The sequence below is a fragment of the Oryctolagus cuniculus genome, chromosome 2 (genome assembly GCF_964237555.1).
Source record: "Oryctolagus cuniculus chromosome 2, mOryCun1.1, whole genome shotgun sequence".
NCBI classification, from domain to species: domain Eukaryota; kingdom Metazoa; phylum Chordata; class Mammalia; order Lagomorpha; family Leporidae; genus Oryctolagus; species Oryctolagus cuniculus.
The window spans coordinates 129,196,241-129,219,952 of NC_091433.1; the positions used below are offsets into that span (position 1 = coordinate 129,196,241).

The 23,712-nt window shown below is 44.6% G+C and overlaps 1 protein-coding gene and 1 non-coding gene across 5 annotated transcripts; both read left to right on the top strand.

The window, feature by feature from the left end:
• The first annotated feature begins 757 nt into the window (after nt 1–757).
• On the top strand, nt 758–23,097 carry DUSP11 (dual specificity phosphatase 11). Of its 4 annotated transcripts, none has more exons than XM_008254237.4 (9): nt 758–1,014; nt 3,129–3,204; nt 6,062–6,193; nt 11,298–11,421; nt 17,368–17,428; nt 20,240–20,286; nt 20,562–20,637; nt 20,807–20,992; nt 22,464–23,097. In XM_008254237.4, the coding sequence occupies exons 1-9, from the start codon at nt 914–916 to the stop codon at nt 22,654–22,656; spliced, it is 996 nt and encodes a 331-aa protein (XP_008252459.1). In that variant the 5' UTR covers nt 758–913; the 3' UTR covers nt 22,657–23,097. The 4 variants fall into 4 exon arrangements, with proteins under 4 accessions (XP_008252459.1, XP_008252457.1, XP_017196145.1 ...); XM_008254235.4 differs by having other exon boundaries at nt 759–1,014; nt 20,810–20,992; XM_017340656.3 differs by lacking the exon at nt 758–1,014 and adding an exon at nt 1,143–1,716.
• LOC127490467 (small nucleolar RNA U83B) lies at nt 21,727–21,819 on the top strand. The gene has a single exon (XR_007918414.1). It is a non-coding gene; the product is annotated as a small nucleolar RNA U83B (small nucleolar RNA).
• Nucleotides 23,098–23,712: the final 615 nt, after the last annotated feature.

Sequence of the window (23,712 nt, forward strand, 5' to 3'; positions counted from 1 at the left end):
TGTATGATACTGTGTAGAATTCTTGGACTTGAGTTTCACTCTTACCTCGCTGTGGTTTTTGTTATTTGCTAAAATACACATAGGTGATGTGCACTTCTAGCATGATAACTGGCATGTGATTGGAACCAATAAAAGTTTGTCTGTAGAGGGGATTGTAGGTTGATACAATATTTTGCAATAATAGGGTAAATAGCAGATATCTTTCAACAATTTTGGTTTGTATATCCTTCAATTCCAGCAATTATAGGAATTTAGATGTAGTTAGATGAAGATATTCACATTGCTTTATTGTCTGTGATGGAAGACCAAAAAACCCAACTAGAACCACAAAACTGAAAACAACTAAAAGTTCATCGATATTGGATCAGTTAAATAAATTATGGTACCTTAGCTTGTGTTACTTATTATAACATTTAAAAAAATTTATGTACATTGAATGTCGACTGGGAAAAAAATGTTCGGAATATATTGCAGAATGTGGATAATATGCAGCTTTTAAATAAATCAGGATATCCATTTACGTGAAAGTATTTATAGGCAATATGCAAAGTGCGCATGTAAGCACTTGAAAATATCTGGAAGAACACACAAGTAACTGGGGGCAGTGGGCCCTCACACTCCTTGTCCAGCACTACTCCAATTTCCAAGGGTACAAACTCCAATTCATCGACCTGTGCTACCAGCAGTCGATCAAAGAGGGCGCAATAGCTACCAAAGTCCTGTTTACAAGTCAAGCGTCTCAGTAAGCCGGCGTGGTTACGTCATCACGACGCGCGGTGGCGCACGCGCAGTTGCGAGGTGCCGGGACGCTGCGTGGTTTGCTTTCGATTCAGGGTCTTATTTTGGCACCGAGGGCGCGGGTCTGGCGGCTTTGGTTCGCTTGGTATTGCGTGGGCGGCATTTTGGGACCCACATGAGCCAGTGGCATCATGCCCGCAGTGATCGGAGCCGGGGACGCGACTCTTCCGGACGTTCCTCAGGGAAGAAGAAGGGCAAAAACCACATTCCGGAAAGGTAGTGTATGTGTCTTGCTCGTAGCTTCTGGCCGTCGGCGCGCGCTTGGTCAGTCCGCCCTTGCTTGGGGGCGCGGACCCTTTCCTTGCACCCCACCCCGCCCCGCGCATCCCGGAGAGCTTGAAGGGTAAAGTGTGATGTTTTGTGATTTCGCTCCATCCTTCTCAAAGCGAGACTTTGGGCGTTGCTTCTCAGGTAAAATAGGAAAAGATTGTTTTAAGGCAGTAGTGGTGGTGTTGAGGACGCTCCTTAATTACTAAAGTTGAACTCCCCACTCCTTCAGTTGCTTAGGTTATGTTATTTGGCACCAGAAACATGAATAGTAAGGTCTAAGTTTGAGTGGCAGAACCCCCCAGTACTGCGCTGAGATCTGTGGAAAGTTGCTTTGTATTGTTTTTGGGAATCACGAAGGGCACGCTGTTGCTTTCTGAAATTGTCATTTGAGACAGCTTCCTCCATACGTCCCGGTAGTTAACTTTGAGACCTTGCTCATCTGTTCAGTGGAGTGTTGTGAATCCTTGAGACCTTCCTCTTCCCCAGGTCATCGCTCCTTAAGTCGTCTTCCTGGATACTTTTCAGGCTGTCAACTTCCTGCCTTCAACATGATCATATGGGTCTTGTCTCATCTATTGCAGTTGGGTCCTGACTAGTGTCTATTTATCTTTCCTTCCAACCCATCGTCACACAAGAACTCTTAAATAGGTAATTAGTTAAAAATTATAGGTGGAATATTGCTCAAAAGCATTGCTTTAAAAATAAAAATAAATCCCTTGTCATAGCCTGTTATACATAATTCTGCATGGGCTTTGATCCTCTCTGCTTGTCCAGCCCCATCCCTTGCCATTCATGACCTCACCTGTGCTTCAGATAAACTGAACTAACCCTTGATAATTCTAACTCTCCCTACAGAAGTCAGCTCAGCTATTAACATTTCAGTGTGACTCCCAGCATAATTAGATGAAGTTCACAGTCCTTTTCTATCAAGTTTTCTCTTAAAATATGAACTGACATTTCCTACTGATGGATTTGATGGCATTAGTTGTATGAAGACTTAAAGCTGTGAAGTGAAGGAATTGAATTTAAACTTTGTCAATCAACATATATTTATTAACTGGCACCCTAGTGTTTGCTACTGGTTTAGATTTTATCTGGGATATAGAAGTCCTGGCTAGAGGCCAGTGCTATGGCATAGAAGGTAAAGCTATCACCTGCAATGCCAGCATCCCATATGGGCGCTGGTTCAAGTCCAGGCTGCTCCACTTCCAATCCGGCTCCCTGCTAAAGTGCCTGGGAAAGCAACGGAAGGTGGCCCAAGTGCTTGGGCCCCTGCACCCATGTGGGAGACCCAGAAAAAACTCCTGACTTCTGGCTTTGGATTGGCCCAGCTCCGGCTGTTGAAACCATTTGGGGGGTGAACCAGTAGATGGAAGACCTTTCTCTCTCTCTCTCTGTCTCTGCCTCTCTGTCACTCTGCCTTTCAAATTAAATAAATAAATCTTAAAAAAAAAAAAAAAGTCTTGGCCATACTTGGTTTAGTATGCCTTATTCTTATTTGTAGTGTATCTTTTTTTCTTTTCTTTTTAAGAGTTACTTATTTGAAAGGCAGAATGACAGGGACAAAAATCAATCTTCCATCCCCTGGTTCATTAATAAAATGCAATGGCTAGGTCTGGGCCAGGCTGAAGCCAGCAGCCAGAATTGCATACCAGTCTCCCACATCGCTGGCAGGATCCAGGCACTTGTGCTGTCTTCTGCCTTCCTACATGCGTTAGCAGTAAGCTGGATTGGAAGTGGAGTAGACCGGACTCATACTAGCACTCTGATGTGGAATGCCAACATTGCAAGCTGTGGCTTAAGGCTGAACCAGCTGCACCACAACACTGGCTCCTGTGGAGATCTTTGCACTGTTGCGTTGCCTTGTATATGTTTTCAATATGGGGAGCTAGGAAGAAGGCAGGTATGGGTTGCTATTAGATGAGAGTGAAAAAGTGAAGTGGCAAAATGCAAAGCAGAGAAAAGAGAGGATGGACTGTGATTCCCAAGTTCAAGGAACTTTCATTCTGTACAGGGGGGCAAGGCTGACACACATTTGACTAACAAAAATGTTCTCATAGGTGGAAAGACTATCTCCCAGTTGGACAGCGGATGCCTGGAACTCGTTTCATCGCTTTCAAAGTTCCTTTGCAAAAGGTAAGTGCAGTGGTTTGAGTGTGTCCACCAAAGGTTCTTGAGCTGGGAGCGTGGTCCCAGTGTGGCAGTGTTGAAGAGTGGAACCTTTAGGAGGTGGGGCCTACTACAAGGTAACTAGGTCATGGGGACGCCACCCTCGGAGTGCATTAATGCTGGTCTCACCAAGTGAGTGAGTTCTCGAGGAAGCGAAGTATTACACAGCGAGGCCACTCAGTGTGCTTTGCTGCTTCTGCACGGAGCCCTTTACTTGCCATTTCTCTAGCATGTTGTGACCCAGCCAAAGGGGCCCTCCCCAAAGGCTGAACTGATGGGGCTGCCTGATGTTGGGTTTCCAGCCTCCAAAAGCTGTGAGCCGAATAAACTTCTTTTGTTCATAAAGTTCTCAACCTCAAGTGTTTTGTTGTAGTAGCAGAAAATGTACCAAGACAGTAAACAAATGTTAATTCAGTCAAAAGTCTGAGTTCATCTTGTAGGACACTGATTCTTAACCCTATCACAATCCATTTTCCTTCTTTATAGTAAGTACTTTATTTTTTTTTTTTTTTAAGATTTATTTATTTGAGAGGTAGAGTTATAGAGAGAGGGAGAGACAGAGAGAAAGGTCTTCCACATGCTGGTTCATCCCCAAATGGCCACAGTGGCCGGATCTGGGCTGATCCGGAGCCAGGAGCTTCTTACATGTCTCTCATGTAGTTGCAAGGGCCCAAGCACTTGGGCCATCTTCTGCTTCCCCAAGCCATTTCAGAAAGCCGGATCAAAAGAAAACAACTGGGACACGAACTGGCACCCACATGGGATGCCGGTGCCACAGGTGGAGACCTAGCTTACTGTGTCACAGCCCCAGCCCCCCAAGTACTTTATAATGTCTTCTTGATTATCCTGAAATTAAATTTACATATAATACAACCTGTTGCCATACCTAATTTTAAAGAAAAAAAATCTATTTAACACCTTAACCATAATGTAAAAAAAAACAAGGCCAGCATTATGGCACAGTGAGTTAAGCTGATGCTTGTGACCCAGGCATCACATATGAATGCTGGTTCAAATCCCGGCTGCTCCACTTCTGATCTGGCTCCTTGCTAATGCACCTAGGAAAGCAGTGGATGATGGCTCAAGTACATGAGACACCTGGATGGCATTCCGGGCCATAAATTGCCAGGGAAATTCTAAAAAAGAAGACTTCTGGAATGAGGGACATCATCTGGATGTACCAGATACTAAGCCATATCAAAAGTGTGTAGTTAAAGGATTTTCTTTTTCTTTTTTTTAAGATTTATTTATTTGAAAGAGTTACAGAGAAAGGTAGAGACAGAGAGAGAGGTCTTCCATCCGCTGGTTCACTCCCCAAATGGCCACAATGGCCAGAGCTACAATTGGTGCCCATATGGGATGCTGGCACTGCAGGCCAGGACTTTAACCTGCTACAAAACAGCGCAGGCCCCACAGTAAAGGATTTTCAAGGCAGTGAAACTATTCTTTGTGATACTATAAGGGTGATACATGTGAATACATATTTGTCAAAACCCATAGAATGTGCAGCATAAAGAGTGTGCCATATGTGTGTGAGCTGTGGACTTGGTTGATTATGATGTGTCAGTGTTGATTCAGTGACTGTAACAAGTAGACCACACTGGTATAGAATGTTCATGATCGGGAAGAAGTCTGCGGGAATCGTCTGTCTTTAGCATAGTGTGGCGGGAACCCAAAACTACTCCAGAAACTTAAAGTCTATTAATTTAAAAATATTTATTTATTTGAAAGGCAGAGTTACAGAGAGGCAGAGGCAGAGAGAGAAAGAGAGAGAGATCTTCCATCTGCTGGTTCACTCCCCAAATGGCCACAATGGCCAGAGCTGATCTGGTCTAAAGCCAGGAGTCAGAAGCTTCTTCCGTGTCTCCCACATAGGTGCAGGGGCCCAAGGACTTGGACCATCATCCACTGCTTTCCCAGGTGTATTAGCAAGGAGCAGGATCAGAAGTGATGCAGTTGGGACCTGAAACTGTCTCATATGGGATGCCAGCACCACAGGCGGAGGCTTTACCCAGTATGCCACAGTGCTGACTCCAGTCTATTAATTTGTTTTAAAAGTGTGTTGCTGGGGGCCGGCACCATGGCTCACTTGGTTAATCCTCCGCCTGTGGCACCAGCATCCCATATGGGCGCCGGTTCTAGTCCCTATTGCTTCTCTTCCAGTCCAACTCTCTGCTGTGGCCCGGGATGGCAGTGGAGGATGGCCCAAGTGCTTGGGCCCCTATACCTGCTTGGGAGACCAGGAGGAAGCACCTGGCTCCTGGCTTCGCATCGGCGCAGCACCGGCCGTAGCGGCCATTTGGGGAGTGAACCAACGGAAGGAAGACCTTTCTCTCTGCCTCTCTCTCACTGTCTGTAACTCTACCTGTCAAATAAAAAAAAAAAAAAAAGTATATTGCTGGCACTTGAGCAGCCTGACATGTCAGGTCACATACATGAAAGAATAGTTAGAAATAAAATCCGTCTTCCATGTGTGTAGATGTGTAAGAAGTACTTACAAGCACTGAATATGATGGACATACCACTTGTGGTAGGAGAGACAGTGGTGAAGAGAATCAGGTTGGTCTCTGCCTTCTGGAGGTTTGTGACTTGATTAGGAGACCAACATGATATAAATAAACGTGGAAAACAATACATAGCGAGTTTTTTTTTCCCCTTCAGGCAACTCTGGAAGAAAGGATCATAATATCTAGTTTCTACATCCCAGAAAAGTGGAAACTTAGGTTTGAATTTTGATGTATATTAGCACCCAGAACTTGAGTACATGCATGCTGTGCTAATCCATTTGAAGCACACATTGACTCTCTCTTATTCTCTTTGACAGAATTTTGAAAAGAACCTTGCTCCAGAAGAATGCTTTTCCCTTTTGGATCTTTTTAACAAGATCCGAGAACAAAATGAAGAGCTTGGGCTTATTATTGATTTAACATATACTCAACGCTATTATAAACCAGAGGTAAATGGAACCTTTAACTGAAAAGAAATTTTTTCATTCGAATGCTAAAGTACTTCATAGTATTTCAGTAATTCATTAAGCTGCCTTTCATGGATAATAATTTTAGAAGGGAATGAAACAATTTCCTTAATATGTTTTTTGTTTTGTATCATTTTGTTTGGAGACCCATAGAGACAGAAAGAGTTCCCATTCACTGGCTCATGTCCAGGCTGAAGCTTGGAGATGGGACCTCAATTCAGATCTCCCACATGGGAAGCTTCAACCCAGTTATTTCAGCCATCACTGCTGCCTCCTGAGGTTTGCATTAGCAGGAAGCTGGAATCAGGAGCTGGAGCTTGGTATGGAACCCAGGGACTCTGATCTGGACTTGAGCATCCTAACTAGTGTGTTAACCTCTAGACTAAATACTTGTCCTTAACAAAATAAAGTATGAATTGAACTATAACATTTAGCGTTAGATTGGGTGTTTAAGAAATCATATAAGCTTCTACTCTATATTTTGAAAATGAAGTAAGTTAGTAAAATAATAGTAGCCTGAAAGAAAAAAAAAAAAGGAAATATCTGTTACATCTTTAGCATAATTAAATTTTCTTTTCATTTTATTTGAAAGGCAGAGAAACAGAGGGAGAGAGATCTTATATCTGCTGGTTCACTCCCTAAGTGCCTGCAATGATCAGGCCTGGGCCAGGACAAAGCCAGGAGCCTAGAACTCAATGCAAATCTCTCACATGGGTGACAGGGACCCAAGTACTTGAACCATCATCTACTGCCTCCCAGGGTGCACATTAGTAGGAAGCTGGATGGGAAACAGAGGTAGGACTCAATCCCAGGCCCTACTGTTAGGGGCATGCATTCCAAGTGGTAGCTTAAGCCAATGCACCACCATGACTGCCCCTCTTGAGTCCTTCCAACACAGCCTTGTAGTCTTAAGTCACTTTTTAAAAATTATATGTATTAATTTGAGAGACAGTACTCCCATCTGCTGGTTCACTGTCCACAGTGACTGGGGCTCGTTCATGCTAAAGCCAGGAGCCAGGAACTCAATCCAGGTCTCCCACATGAGTGGCAAGGACCTGACTGTTTAAGCCATCACCACTTCCTCCTAGGGCTTGCATTAGCAGGAGGCTGGAATCTGGACCTGGGAGTCGGACCCAGGTACTCTTGATGTAGGACACATTGTTTTAACCACTAGACCAATACCTCCAATTTTTGACCACTGTTGTTACTATTTGTATATAAAAGAATTCCAGGCTCAATTCATGCATTTCTTTTTTTTTTTTTTTAAGATTTATTTATTTATTTGAAAGTCAGAATGACACAGAGAGAAGGAGAGACAGAGAAAGAGGTCTTCCATCCGCTGGTTCACTCCCTGTTTGGCCACAGTGGCTGGAGCTGCGCCGATCTGAAGCCAGGAGCCAGGAGCTTCTGGGTCTCTCATGTTGGTGCAGGGACCCAAGGACTTGGGCCATCTTCTACTGCTTTCCCAGGCCATAGCAGAGAGCTGGATCAGAAGTGAAGCAGCCAGGACTCGAACTGGCACCCATATAGGATGCTGGAACTGCAGGCAGTGGCCTTACCCACTACGCCACAGTGCTGGCTCCTTTGTGTTTCTTTTTTTTTTTTTTAATTTATTTTTTTGACAGGCAGAGTGGACAGTGAGAGAGAGAGACAGAGAGAAAGGTCTTCCTTTGCCGTTGGTTCACCCTCCAATGGCCGCCACGGCCAGCGCGCTGCGGCCGGCGCACCGCGCTGATCCGATGGCAGGAGCCAGGAGCCAGGTGCTTTTCCTGGTCTCCCATGGGGTGCAGGGCCCAAGCACCTGGGCCATCCTCCACTGCACTCCCTGGCCATAGCAGAGAGTTGGCCTGGAAGAGGGGCAACCAGGACAGAATCCGGCGTGCCGGCGCCGCTAGGCGGAGGATTAGCCTAGTGAGCCGCGGCGCCAGCCTCCTTTGTGTTTCTTATCCCAACCCAGACTCAATCATTTTTACAAGGAGCTTTGATTGCTCTTAGTGGGAATGGTATTTAGAGATTACCACCTGAGTGCTAGAGGTGTTCATCGCTAATAGTCTGATTTTATTTCTAGCTATTTCTGTGGACACAGCTGGGAAATAGTCTCTTAGGTTTGTAATATAATGGGGCCGGTGCCATGCTGCAGTGGGTTAACACCCTGGCCTGAAGTGCCGGCATCCCATAGGGGCGCTGGTTCGAGATCTGGCTGTTCCACTTCCTGTCCAGCTCTCTGCTGTGGCCTGGGAAAGCAGTCGAGGTTGCCCCAAGTCCTTGGGCCCCTGCACCCACGTGGGAGACCGGGAAGAAGCTCCTGGCTCCTGGCTTCGGATCAGCGCAGCTCCATCCATTGCGACCAATTGGGGAGTGAACTATTGGATGGAAGACCTCTCTCTGCCTCTCCTCTCTCTGTGTAACACTTGACTTTCAAGTAAAATAAATAAACCTTTTAGGCCGGCGCCGTGGCTCAATAGGCTAATCCTCCACCTTGCGGCGCCGGCACACCGGGTTCTAGTCCCGGTCGGGGCGCCGGATTCTGTCCCGGTTGCCCCTCTTCCAGGCCAGCTCTCTGCTATGGCCAGGGAGTGCAGTGGAGGATGGCCCAGGTGCTTGGGCCCTGCACCCCATGGGAGACCAGGAAAAGCACCTGGATCCTGGCTCCTGCCATCGGATCAGCGCAGTGCGCCAGCTGCAGCGGCGGCCATTGGAGGGTGAACCAACGGCAAAGGAAGACCTTTCTCTCTGTCTCTCTCTCTCACTGTCCACTCTGCCTGTCAAAAAAAAAATAAATAAAAAAAAATAAAATAAATAAATAAACCTTTTAAAAAAAGTTTTTGATATAAGATAGATCATGAATTCATATTGATACTTTCCATTTAAACTCAGAACTGCAGGATTTTCACTTAAATGCCTGTTTATTTATTTATTTTTATTTTATTTTTTGACAGGCAGAGTTAGACAGTGAGAGAGAGACAGAGAGAAAGGTCTTCCTTTTTCCGTTGGTTCACCCCCAAAATGGCCTCTACGGCTGGTGCGCTGTGCTGATCCGAAGCCAGGAGCCAGGTGCTTCTCCTGGTCTCCCATGTGGGTGCAGGGCCCAAGCACTTGGGCCATCCTCCACTGCCTTCCTGGGCCACAGCAGAGAGCTGGACTGGAAGAGGAGCACCCGGGACAGAATCTGGCGCCCCAACCAGAACTAGAATCTGGGGTGCCGGTGCTGCAGGTGGAGGATTAGCCAAGTGAGCTGCAGCGCTAGCTACTGCCTGTTTTTTTAATCTGTAACTTTTTTTTTAAAGATTCATTTTATTTATCTGAAAGGCAGAGTTACAGAGATAGAAGGAGAGACAGAGAGAGAAAGCTTCCATTTGCTAGTCCACTCCCCAGATGGCTGCAACATGCAAGGCTTTGCCAGGCTGAAGCCAGGAGCTTCATCTGAGTCTCCCACGTGGGTGGCAGAGGCCCAAACACTTGCAGCATCTTCTGCTGCCTTTCCCAGGCCATTAGCAGGGAGATGGATCAGAAGTAGAGCAGCTGGGACACGAACCAGTAACTGTATGGGATGCCATATAGTTATATGGGTGGCTTTATTTGCTACGCCACAACACCGGCCCTGTTTTTTGTTTTGTTTTTGTTTGTTTGTTTTTTAAATATTTACTTATTTCAAAAGTAGACTAATGGGGCTGGCACTGTGGTGTAGTGGGTAAAGCCACTGCCTGCATTGCTAGCATCCCATATGGGCACTGGTTTGAGTTCCTGCTGCTCCAGTTCCGATCTAGCTCTCTGCTATGGCCTGGGGAAGCACTAGAAGATGGCCCAAGTATTTGGGCCTCTGCACCGTCTGGGAGACTTGGAAGAAGCTCGTGGCTTCTGGCTTTGGGTCAGCACAGCTCTGGCCATTGTGGCTATCTGGGGAGTGAAGCAGAGGATGGAAGACTTTCTCTCTCTCTCTCTCTCTCTCTCTCTCTCTCTCTTTCTGTCTCTCTATAATTCTGCTTTTCAAATAAATAAATAAATGTTTTAAAATAAATAAATAAAAAGTAGATAAACAGAGGGAGAGAGAGAGAGATACTCTTCCATCTGCTGGTTCATTCCCCAAATGGCCACAACAGCCAGGTCTGGGTCAGGCCAAAGCCAAGAGCCAGGAACTCAGCCTGGATCCCCCATGTGGGTGACAGGAGCACACATACTTGGTCCATTCTCTGCTTCGTTGGCAGGTGCATTAGCAAGGAGCTGGATTTGAAGCAGGGCAGCTGTGACTTGAACCAGCACTCTGATTTGGGATGCTGGTGTTCCAATGCAGCCCAACCCACTGTGCCACCCGCCTGCCTGCCCCTATTTTGTTCTTCATTGATTTTCTTCCACTTCAGGAATACCAGGGCTCAACAGTGCCTGGAATTTGCTGTGTCTCAAAATTCATATCCCAATCCTTCTGACTCTTTTTTAAGATTTATTTATTTATTTGAAAGAGTTACACAGAGAGAGGAGAGGCAGAGAGATAGAAGTCTTCCATCTGCTGGTTCACTCCCCAGTTGGTGGCAATGGCTGGAGCTGCACTGATCCGAAGCCAGGAGCCAGGAGCTTCTTCTGGGTCTCCCACGTGGGTGCAGGGGCCCAAGCACTTGGGCTATCTTCCATTGCTTTCCCAGGCCATAGCGGAGAGCTGCATCGGAAGTGGAGCAGCCAGGTCTCCAACCAAGGCCCATATGGGATGCTGGCACTGCAGGCAGCGGCTTTACCCGCTACACCACAGTGCCGGCCCCTTTCTTCTATTGTACTTAAGTCATGGCTGCTTTATGAAAGCACTGGTGCTAGGAATGTAAAATATTAGGTGGAACTGTTTGCATAGTTCGGAGTTGTACCATCATATCAAACCTGCCCTCACTTTTGTGTACCCATTGACTGTCCGTCCCATGGTTTTAAAGAAAAACAAGTGATACTTCTGATTGAAGCAGATTTTTGAAGAAATGGCTTCTTTTTAATCAGAATTGCTGACATGCCAAATTTATCATAATCTCCTGGTTTATATTTTGGTTCCTCTCACCTTTAATTCTTTCCCCACAAATGAAATAATATTTTTTATGGTTTTATTTTATAGGACTTGCCAGAAACTATTTCTTACTTAAAAATTTTTACAGTTGGGCATCAGGTGCCTGATGATGACACTATTTTAAAATTCAAACATGCTGTTAATGGATTTGTGAAAGAAAATAAAGATAATGGTGAGTTTTATCGTTTTTCTTATCTGAACTTTGATATCCATTTTGAGTGGTGTTAGGGATTTTTTCTTTTTTAAGGATTTATTTATTTACTTGAAAAGTTACACAGAGGAGAGGCAGAGAGAGGTCTTCCATCTGCTGTCCACTCCCCAGTTAGCTGCAATGGCCGGAGCTGTGCTGATCCGCAGCCAGGAGCCAGGAGCTTCTTCTGGGTTCCCATGCGGGTGCAGGGGCCCAAGGACTTGGGCCATCTTCTAGTGCTTTCCTAGGCCATAGCAGAGAGCTGGATCAGAAGAGGAGCAGCCAGGTCTTGAACCGGCACCCATATGGGATGCTGGCGCTTCAGGCCAGGGCATTAACCTGCTATGCCACAGCGCCGGCCCCAGGGATTTTTGATATTGCTAATAGTTGTAACATTTGGCCTGTTGTAGTTTATGATGTTAAGGTGGCTTTTTCAGAGGCTGGCATTGTGGCACAGTAGGTGAAGGCTCTGCTTACAAAGCTGACATCCCATATCAGAGTGCTGGTTTGTCCTGGCTGCTGTGCTTCTGATCCAGCTTCCTGCTATTGCACCTAGGAGAGCAGTGGAGCATGGCCCAACTACCTGGGCCTTGCCATCCAGGGAGACCTGGATGGAGTCCTGGCTCCTGGCTTCAGCCTGGTCCCCACACCTGCTTTTTGGGGCCATTTGGGGAGTGAATCAACAAATGGGAGGTATCTTTCTTTCAAATAAATAATTGAATAAATATTTCTGAAAGTGGAGGCCTGTAATGGGATAAGGTGTTTTTCTTTTTGGTCACAAATAAACAGTTACTTTGGAAAGTGATTTTAGTGAGAAATAACGAACTCTGACCTCACTAACATCTTTGTGAAAAAATCTGAGTGGGAAATGTGTAATAAAATAAAAGGTTTATTCTACCTCATATATTGGTTAAGAGATAAGAGAATAATTGAAGAAGGTGGGAAAAGCTCAGGGTTTTAGAGTCACATAGAAGAGACAGAAGGCAGAGGGTTAGGAGTGAGGCAGACGCTCAGAGCGCAGCAGCACGGAGTGAGCCAGCCAATGGAAGTCCGCCATCACCATCTTACGGAGGGCGTTCCCAGGCTGATTTTCCACTCCAAGCGCAGGTGGGGATGGACACCACCACCTCTTGCTCTTTTTCTTCAGACAAGAAGAACTTGGGTCAGAGTCTGGTTCTTTCTTGTTCCTGCTTCGTGATCTGCCTGACTTCATTTAAATAGATCAGGTTTTTGCTTTTTTTTTTTTTTTTTTATTAATTTGAGAGGTAGTGTTGTACACAGAGCGAGAGGTCTTCCATCCGCCAGCCCACTCCCCAAATGGCCACAACTGCCGGAACTGGGCCAATCAGAAGCCAGGAGCCTCCCCCAGCCGCCCCACACAGATGCAGAGGCCCAAGCACCCTGACCATCCTCCACCGCCCCCACCCCCACCCCCCGGCCACAGCACGGAGCCGGATCGGAGCAGCCGGGACATCCACACGAGACGCTGGCAGTGCAGGCAGAGCCCCAGCCCTCTACGCCACAGCGCCAGCCCCGATAGATCTGTTTTTAATACCTTTTGCGTTTTAAGGATCCAGTAACTTTTTCTTAGCATATACCCACAAGAAAGAATGTGATAGTTTTCATATTTTCAGTCTGAAGAAGCTTTTGTCTTCAGAAAGCTACTGACTGACAAACCACAGGGCAAAGCATTTATTTGCCTTCTTCCTCTTCTTTCTAAATTAAAATTGAGGCGTTTATACTTTATTAAGTCAATCTGATAGACTTCAACAAATATGATAAGGACTAGTGGAAAGACACTGAAGACGGAGGTGGGAGGGTATGGGTTGGGAGGTGGGGGGGGGTGCTAATAGTGGGTTTGAAGATATATTTTCAGACTATAACCTGGTCTCTTAAGGTAGCACTGGTCCTTACTTCTCTAAAGCCCTGCTCACGGGTCTTTCCCTTTACTTCACCTTTAAAACTTGAGAGGCTTGGCTTTGCCGGTGATAGCTGTGGCGTGTCGCTGTTGTAAGCTGTAGTCACAGAAATAAATACTCCTCCTCAGATGCGAGGGTGTGGCTCCCAGCCTGCTTCCAAGCTCTCCTGAGTGTTGCAGTGTTTCATCGGATCTCAGAGGGCTGGGAGATCCTCATCTGCACGGGAGATGGTTCTGAATTGTTGATGCTTGCATACGGCCCTGAGCACAGTCGGCCAGGCGCGTAGGCTGACTCCGGGGGCGCTCCGCTGCCTGAGTGGTGCCGACTTGTCTGTGACTCGCAGCACTCCCTCCCGCAGCAGTCCTGGGGCCTTGTTCAGGATCCCTTTGGGCCACCTCTGCTGTAAGCCCTTCCCGCAGGCACTAGGCTCTGAATAAGAGCAGAGCACCACACTGTCCTTTCCCTGGGACTGATAGAGACTGAGAACATCAGTTGATTTTTAGTGAACACGAAGAGCTCTTGGGTTTACTGTTGAGGCAGAGGAGCTACAGAGCTCAGTAACAGTCTCTGTTCTTGAGAAACTCACAGTCACCGAGGACGGTAAGCCGGTAAGCCGTATATTCTTTTCAGCAAGTATTTTTTTTTTTTTTTTTTTTTATCTTTTATTTAATGAATATAAATTTCCAAAGTACGTCTCATGGGTTACAATGGCTTTCCCCCCCATACCGTCCCTCCCACCCACCACCCTCCCCTTTCCCACTCCCTCTCCCCTTCCATTCACATCAAGATTCATTTTCGATTATCTTAGTATACAGAAGATCAGCTTATTATACCTTAAGTAAGGATTTCAACAGTTTGTTCCCACACAGAAACATAAAGTGAAAAATAATAGATGATTTTTTTTTAAATGATGATGAAATCAGATCAGACCTATTGTCATGTTTAATCCCAGTGAGAGTCAAGTTGGGAATTGATAGTTTCTTTTCTTTTTTTTTTTTTTTTTAACAGAAGATCAGTTTAGTGTACATTAAGTAAAGATTTCAACAGTTTGCACCCCCATAGAAACACAAAGTGAAATATACTGTTTGAGTACTCGTTATAGCATTAAGCCTCAGTGTACAGCACGTTAAGGACAGAGATCCTACATGAGGAGTAAGTGCACAGTGACTCCTGTTGTTGACTTTACAAATTGACACTCCTGTTTATGGCATCAGTAATCTCCCTATGCACCAGTCATGAGTTTCCAAGGCTATGGAAGCCCCTTGAGTTCTCCGACTCTTATCTTGTTTAGACAAGGTCATAGTCAAAGTGGAGGTTCTCTCCTCCCTTCAGAGAAAGGCACCTCCCTCTTTGAAGACCTGTTCTTTCCACTGGGATCTCACTCACAGAGATCTTTTTGCCAGAGTGTCTTGGCTTTCCATGCCTGAAATACTCTCATGGGCTTTTCAGCCAGATCCGAGTGCCTTTAGGGCTGATTCTGAGGCCAGAGTGCTATTTAGGACATCCGCCATTCTATGAGTCTGCTGAGTATCTCACTTCCCATGTTGGATCACTCTCCCCTTTATTTATTCTATCGGTTAGTGTTCAGCAAGTATTTAATAACCTTCCATGTTAAAGACACTGCTCTTGCCCTTATCTACTATCCATTGTAGTAGGGGAGAGAGGTAAATAAGCAAATAAATGCAGGGTGATGTTTGCTTTGGAGAGGAACAACAGGATAAAGCGGTGAGGGAAGTGGTGGGTGATCAGGCAGGCCTCTCTCACAGTTGGAGGAGGATGTTCTGAGGCAGCTGGAACAGCAGCTACAAAGCCCCTGAGGCGTAGTGAGGAGGCCTGTGACTGGGATGGAGTGAGTGAGGGTCAGAGCGGCAGAAAATGGGGTCAGAGAGCCTGCGGGTGCGCGGGAAGGAAGTACGTGGTTCTAAGTCACAACATCATTTCAGATTCATAGTTCAATTGAAAAGACAGACTGATGGTAGTTTATAAAACATTCTAAATGCCATGCTAAGAAGTTTGAACTTTCTCCTGTGCTAAAAATGATTCTTTGACAAAAGAGCCACCCAGCCAAGTTTATGTTTTAGAAAGCTAGCATTTTTCCGAGTGCAGGATCAACAGAGTTAGAAGCAATGGGAGTGGGGAGATTAATTTGCTGTGGCAGTGCAGGCAGGCACTGGTGTGTGTCTTCCTTACCAGATGCCACCTGGCCACACGTAGAATTTGCAGAGAAAAACTACACATTGTTGGTTTTTCCTTTATTCTTCATACTTTTTTTTTTAAATGATGGACTAAGAAATACCATTGGCAGAATTAAAAAAAATTTGGACTTGATTTCAGTCTTTGTTCTGATTGCCGGCTTTGTAGCTTGGGCTTCCACCTCAGAGTCTCACCTTTGCACCAGACGGCGTGAAGGGTGCCTGGTCTGGAGCTGTTCGCAGGGCACTTACTTCTGTGGCTTGTGGGGCCCCTTATGAGATGGAAGGGGAGCCCTGGGGATCCTGAGAAAACCACCTGCTGGGTGTTTGTAGTGCTCAGCATCCAGAGTGAAGGCATTATTCCATCCATGTCATTCCAGACAAATTCCCTTCTCATAACCTGTTGTTTTTTTAAATTTCCTTTTGCTGCAATTAAATCAGTTACTGGTGGGTATTCTATATTAAGACAAATGGTTTGTCTCAATGTAATTTTGTAGTTATTAATACCTGACCAGGCCTTTGGTAGTTTACATCATTTAGTCTAGTTGGGAATATGTAAAATTTCCAGAGACAGTGAATTTTGACTTTTTTTTTTTTTAACAGAATTAGAGAGAGACAGACAGAGAGAAAGGTCTTCTTTCCGTTGGTTCACTCCCCAAATGGCTGCTACAGCCAGAGCTGCACTGATCCGAAGCCAGGAGCCAGATGCCTCCTCCTGGTTTCCCATGCAAGTGCAGGGGCCCAAGCACTTGGGCCATCCTCCACTGCCCTCCCGGGCCACAGCAGAGAGCTGGACTGGAAGAGGAGCAGCCAGGACTAGAACCCGGTGTCCACGTGGGATACCAGCACCACAGCTGGAGGATTAACCAAGTGAGCTATGGCACCGGCCTCTTCTTTTTTTTTTTAAAGGTTTTTTGAGGGGCCTGTGCTGTGGCGCACTGGGTTAAGCCACCGACTGCAGCAACAGCATCCTGTATGTCCACTGGTTTGACTCCTGGCTGTTCCACTTCCAATCCAGCTCCCTGCTAACGTGCCTGAGAAAACATTGGAGGATGGCCCAGGTGTTTGGGCCACTGTACCTACATGGGAGACCTGGGTTAAGCTCCTGACTCCTGGCTTCAGCCTGGCCCAGCCCTGGTTGTTGTGGCCATCTGGCGAGTGAACCAGCAGATGGACGATCTCTTTCTCTCTTTTTCTCTCTCTCTCCTCTCCCTGTGTAACTCTGCCTTTAAAATAAACAAATCTTTTTAAAACAAAAGATTATTTGAAAGACAGTTACACACACACACATACACACACACACATTTTCTGTCTGCCTGTTCACTCCCCAGATGACCACAGTAGCTGGTTCTGGGCCAGAATACTATGGTGGATGGGAGAAAGGAGAGAGAGAAGTGGCTCTTCCAGATGGCCACAGTAGTCAGTGCAGGGCCAGACTGAAGCCAAGAGCGTGGAATTCCATCTGAGTCTCCCATGTGGGTGATGGGCCCAAGTGCTTGGATCATCCTCCTTTACTTTCCCAGGCCTATAAGCCAGGAGCTGGATGGGAAGTGGAGCAGCCAGGACTTGAACCGATATGGGAGGCTGGAATCACAGGCAGTGGCTTAACCCACTGCCCTTGATTTTCTCTTAAATGATTTTCTTAGGTGATGATTTTAGTCTTTTAGCTTCCTAAAAGACACATTGCTCTAAAGATTCTTCATTTTCTTGGTAGTGTTAATGCTATGGTAGCTTTAAATATCATTCTTTAGAAATAGTATAACTTGTTTTTTTTGTATCTACTTGTATCACTTAGCTCTGTATTTCTTGTTTCATAGACAAACTTATTGGTGTCCACTGTACCCATGGTTTAAACAGGACTGGCTACCTCATCTGCAGGTGAGTTGCCAACCCCAGGGCAAACCATATTTGTTTCTGTCTTTTTACAGTGATGATATAAGCTTGTGGTAAAAAATACAATTAGTATAGAAATACATGATGTAGAAGCAGACTTGCTTACCACCAGAGGTTTCCACTATTAATAATTTAGTATGTATCTTTTCAGACTTTGAAAATGCAGACAGAAGCATATATATATATATATATATATATATATGTAATTTAATAGTAAATGCAGTTTAGGAGACATTATTTTTTATAATGCAGTGTATGGTGGGAATCATTCAGTGTAGATAATTGGAGACTTTGTTTTAAAGGCTGCATAGTTCCTTTGCATACTGATAAAAGTCAGACATTTTTGAAATTATAAAATAGTGAAGTAGGAAACATTCCTATAAATAGAACATCTTTGAATACATATCTCACTGTCCCAGAAATAATTTCACTCAAAATGAAATTTCTGAATCAAAGAATATGTGTCCTTATGCTTTTCATAAATGTTGCTGCCCTGTACCTATTCATTCAGGAAATACTGAACATCTGTTATGTGTAGGTACTGTGCTGAGTGCTAGCAAAAAATACTGAACCCATCCTTCGTGAGCCCAAACAGTATAGATGTTAAAGAATCACACAAATGTATATAGAATCACAACTGACAAGTATTAAGGAGGGGGACATGGTACTATGAGAACATACATTAGGGGCTGGCGCTGCCATAGCTCAATAGGCTAATCCTCCGCCTGCAGCGCCGGCACACCAGGTTCTAGTCCTGGTTGGGGCGCCGGATTCCATCCTGGTTGCTCCTCTTCCAGTCCAGCTCTCTGCTGTGGCCCAGGAAGGCAGTGGAGGATGGCCCAAGTGCTTGGGCCCTGCACCTGCATGGGAGACCAGGAGAAGCACCTGGCTCCTGGCTTCGGATCAGCACGGTGCACCGGCCGTAGCTTGCCGGCCACAGCGGCCATTGGGGGGTGAACCAATGGAAAAGGAAGACCTTTCTGTCTCTTTCTCTCACTGTCCACTCTGCCTGTCAAAAGAAAAAAAAATAATAAAAAAAGAACATACAGTAGGATTTGATCTCATCAGAGATCAGAGTCGTCAGAGGTTTCTGTGGCGGTTTGAGCAGGTATCTGAAGGTGAATAGTATTAACCAGGTGGGGGCATTGTGGAGAGAATTCTGGACAAGGACAGCAAAGACGGTATAACAGGAAATCATACTGTGTTGGAGGAACTGGCTGGGGAGGCTGGGTCATAGGATGGCATTAAAGTGGATCTAGAAGGATGAGTAGGAAATAGATCCTACAGAGCCTATGGTTAAGTTTTATCCCTTATCTTCCCTTATCTTTTTTTTTTTTTTTTGACAGGCAGAGTGGACAGTGAGAGAGAGTCAGAGAGAAAGGTCTTCCTTTGCTGTTGATTCACCCTCCAATGGCCACCGCGGCCAGTGTGCTGCGGTCGGCGCACCGCGCTGATCCGATGGCAGGAGCCAGGTACTTATCCTGGTCTCCCATGTGGGTGCAGGGCCCAAGTACTTGGGCCATCCTCCACTGCACTCCCTGGCCACAGCAGAGAGCTGTCCTGGAAGAGGGGCAACCGGGACAGAATCCGGCGCCCTGACCGGGACTAGAACCCGGTGTGCCAGTGCCGCAAGGCGGAGGATTAGCCTAGTGAGCCGCGGCGCCGGCCTATCCCTTATCTTAAAAGCAATAGGAATCCGTTGAATGTTTTGTTGTTGTTGTTAAAGATAAGTGTGTAGAACATAATCAAATTTGTAACCTATCATTTGCTACTGAATGGAGACTACACTGCAGAGGGAAGGAAGTATAAGCAAATAGACAAATTTGGAGGCCTTTTTAGGAATTGAGTCATAATTATAGTTGGGCCAGGATATGATAGTCATTCTGATCAAAAGACATGGACATATTCTGGACGTATTTAGGTACTGTCATTTTTCAGGACTTTGTGGTATATTGAAAATAAGAATTAGGAAGAAAAGGCTAACAGTAGTGATGACTCTTTAAGTTTTTGTTTACTTAATATCTTTTAGATGCAATGTTCGTATTTCTCCCAATTTGTCCACTCCTTCTTGTTGGTTCCTAATATTGTCCTATTAGGGAATCTACAACTTTACTTTACAAACCATTTTGAGCAGAAATAACCATTGAGAGGCTGCAGCGTTGTGGCATAGCAGAGTAAGCTGCCCCCTGCAATGCTGTCATCCCATATGAGGGCTGGTTTGCATCCTTAGTGCTCCACTTCGGCTCTAGCTCCCTGCTAATGCTCCTGGAAAAGTGGCAGATGATAGCCCATGTATTTGGGCCCCTGACACCCACATAGGAGACCCAGATGGGAGTTTCAGGCTTCTGGTTTCAGCTTGGCCGAGTCCTGGCTTTTGCGGCTATTTAGGGAATGAACCAGTGGATGGAAGATTGATCCCTCTTCTGTTTAATTCTCTCTCTGTAACTCTGCCTTTCTGATAAATGAATCTTTAAAAAAAAAAAAAAAAGACCTGATTTTTACCAAAACTCTTAATATTGCCAACTTCATTCTTCATTTTCTTTCCATTATTAGCCAAATTATTATATTAGTATAAGTAATTCTATTAATAGTTTTTCTTAAGTTGGATCATCATTGCATTCTTGAAGTGAAGTCTTTTTGTAGTCATGGCATATAATTCTTTAATAATTGTTGGATTAGATGTGCTTATATTTTCTTAAGATTTTTTACATCTCCATTTGTAAGTGAAATCGGACCTTTTTGAAGAAATTTGTTTTTTTATATATAAAAATGACCCAAACTGTGTTGTTTTGTTAGATATTTGATTGATGTACAAGGCATGAGGCCAGATGATGCAATTGAATGTAAGTATGAGGGTTGTCACTATTCTTTCTTTTCTATAAATTAAAGGTGGAAATGTTGGATGAATTTCTTAAAACCTTTGTAATCCATTTATTCTGATATAAAATAGTCTTTTGCCAAAAGTTTATAAAAAAGAGATGTATCTAGAAGTAGTGAGATATAACAGAATAAATTAGAGATATAACTGAATAATTAGTTAATGAATCTCAGCTATGATTCGCTTTTTCTGAGAAAGATTTGGTTTTTGTACATTTTTAATAATCTGTCCACTCCCCAGTGTTCAATCGGTGTCGTGGACATTGCTTAGAAAGGCAGAACTACATTGACGACTTGCAGCATGGTCCTATCAGAAAGTAAGTCTTCATTTTTCTGTGGTGTTTGTGGTTAAGGAGATCTCTTTTTATAGGATAGAAGTTGCACATATGTATTCTTTGGTTGCTTGTTTACTTGTTGGGGGAAAGCCACTGAATTGGCTACTGAGTTTGGAAACCGGTAATAATGTGTGGACATACTTTCTTTGAGAAGTCGAAAATCCAGGGTATCCAGATCGAGTGGTTTTGAGGACTCAGCATATCTCATGGACCCAACCCACAGTACTGATAAGGCTGTTCACCAGGGACATAGACAGAGCCTACATCGGAACCATGGCCACCCAGCACCTTCTCGGCACGTCCGTAACCAGACCCCAAATTTGCAACATTCTATCAGGTATCTCTGCCTTCCCTTCTGCAATTGAAGTAGAAATCACTACTGTAAATTTGTGAAAATACATCATGATGATGATGGTGGTGATGATGGTGATGATGAGGTGAAAATAATCTTTTCTTGCCAATCATCACGGTGAGCCAGGAGATACCATCCTGCTGTGTGTTCTGGAAACTCAAGAACAGGTAGGGTATGTGTAACATATAATGAAGCAATTATATACATATTAGAATGTAAAGCAAATGAAAGTGCAGAGTTGTGTAGGAAGCTTGTTGGAAAGTCTTTTTTTTTCTTTTTAAAATTTATTTTATTTGAAAGTCAGAGCTACACAGAACAAGAGAGAGAGGCAGAGCGCATGCATGCACACCCTCGAGAGTGAGAGAGAGAGAGAGAGAGAGAGAGAGGTCTTCGATCCACTGCACTCCCCAACTGGCCACGACAGCTGGAGCTGTGCAGATCTGGAGCCAGGAGCTTCTTCTGGGTCTCCCACACAAGTGCAGGGGCCCAAGGACTTGGGCCATCTTCCACTGCTTTCCCAGGCCATAGCAGAGAGCTGGATTGGAAGTGGAGCAGCCGGGACTCAAACCGGTGCCCATGTGGGATGCCGGCACTGCAGGCAGCGGTTTTACCCACTACACCACAGTGGCGGCCTCAGTATTTTTTAGGCTTTTTATTTTTAATTATATTTGAATAGATTCAATATGTACATAGGTAGTAGCTCGAAGAATATAATGATATTTCCTCCGTGATGAGGCCTGGAATGAGCACCAGCGCTGGTGCCTGAATCCCACTGTGGAACCATTCCCTGTTGCCTTCCTTCTGAGAACAGTGCATTGGGGGGAGGGGGGGGGGTGGAGGGATATAATGATATTCCTTTCCTAATAAGCAAAATTAATAGGTTGAGGTTAAACAGTCAAAGAAAGAGCCAAAGGAGACAAAGACCAAAAGGAAATATTAAGCAATTAAATTAGATTCAGTGGGATTAAGGGACCTTCACATTCTCTTTCACATGATTAGATTTAATGATCTGCTGTCTGAGTGATTAAGTTTAAGCACTGATTTTCCAAACTTATCACATGTGCCATCACTTTATAATTAACCTACTTATTTATGAAGTGAAAGCAGCTCTCTGCTTTAAATCCTGAATAGCTTAATCTGTTTTATGTTAACCCTCCAACTTCTGGCAAACATCTGTCTAGATTAATGTGGGCATGCATTTAGCTTACAGGGAAAGGCGAAACGATCCCGGAAACCTCTGTGTGCCAGAGCATTCTAGCAGTTTCAGTATGTGGTCTGGATTTACCTTATGACAGCTGGTGAAGAAGGAAGGTGTTACTAGTACACTCATAAGAAAGGAAGAGATAGATGAAATAATGTGGGAAATCATAGAACCAGATTCTCTGTGTATTATTTTACAAAGCTTATGTTTGTTATTCACTCTGACAACACTTTATTACTTTTTGTTTGGTTTAAGGAAATTTTCACAAAATCACGTTTACCAGAGACGCCGCCTCCCTCCCCCCGGCCCCCCTGGAGAGGACTATTCCTGGAAGAGATACACCTGGGACGTGAAGACCAGCGGCAGGCGCACAGCCTGCAGTAGCAGGTGGTACTCGGACACTTACCACAGACTGTCCCATCCGGCCTACTGGGGATGGACCGAGTGACGCAGACTTGCCTGGGAACCCTGGATACCAGAGCCAAACTGAAGCAAGTTCGAGTGACTTTTAATTAAATCAGGTCAAACAAAAGTTTTTGAATCTATTTTATTGCTCCCTTATGTGCTCAAGCTCAAAAAAATTATATTAAATTATATTAATGTTTACCTCTTTGCTGATAGATTTGCCATAATTTCAGCAGTGCAGGAAAAGAATCTGTCATTCTAGTCTTAAATTTTTCTAAGGAAAGATATTTTAGACTATAACATATTAAGAACTTCCCTTGCAAATTATTTTTTAAAAGTGTATCTTGTAATGTGTGTGTGTGTGTGTGTACAGAAATGTTTAGTGCTCTTGTCATGTTGTATGATTGACCCAGACATTATGGGTATCTTTTTTTCTTCTAACTGTTCAAATTTCTATTAAAATCTACCAAGACAGTTTCTTTTACAATCTAGTCAATATCTGTAATTATGACATTTTTGGGATTAGTTAGTTCTTTGATAATTGTGGAAATTGACCCAATTTCCTTTCACTGAATTCCCAGATATATCAGATGGATAACATTTTAGGGATTGTCAGTGGGGCAAGAGAGACAGTTGTTGTATTAAATTGTAATGGGTACTTTACCTGACAGGGTAGTTGTTATCAATAGGGTAGTATAGCTTAGAGAGATTGCTTAATGCACAGAGTAGGATATATGACGATTTAAAAGTCTAGGGTAGGAGTCCTCAACCTTCACGTTACTGCTGTCAAGCCTAACTCCTGGGCTCTTTCTCCAGTTGCCTCTGGTAGTAAGGTGGTGGTTTACCTTTTTTCTAAGCTGCCTCTTCTGGTGTACCTCTGGACTGCAGATGGCTCACTCAGGAAGCTGTTAATTAACTTCAATTGTAGAGGAAGCCAGAAACTTTAGCTTCCTGAAGAAAGCGTCTAGTCATCATGATGCACAAAAGCCTGGGTAAATATTTGATGAATACTTGAGCAACTTGCCTTCGTTCTTTAAAGCCTCAGACTTTGAGGATTTGTTTCATAGAATGCCTGATAGCGCATGTGGACCTGACCTTA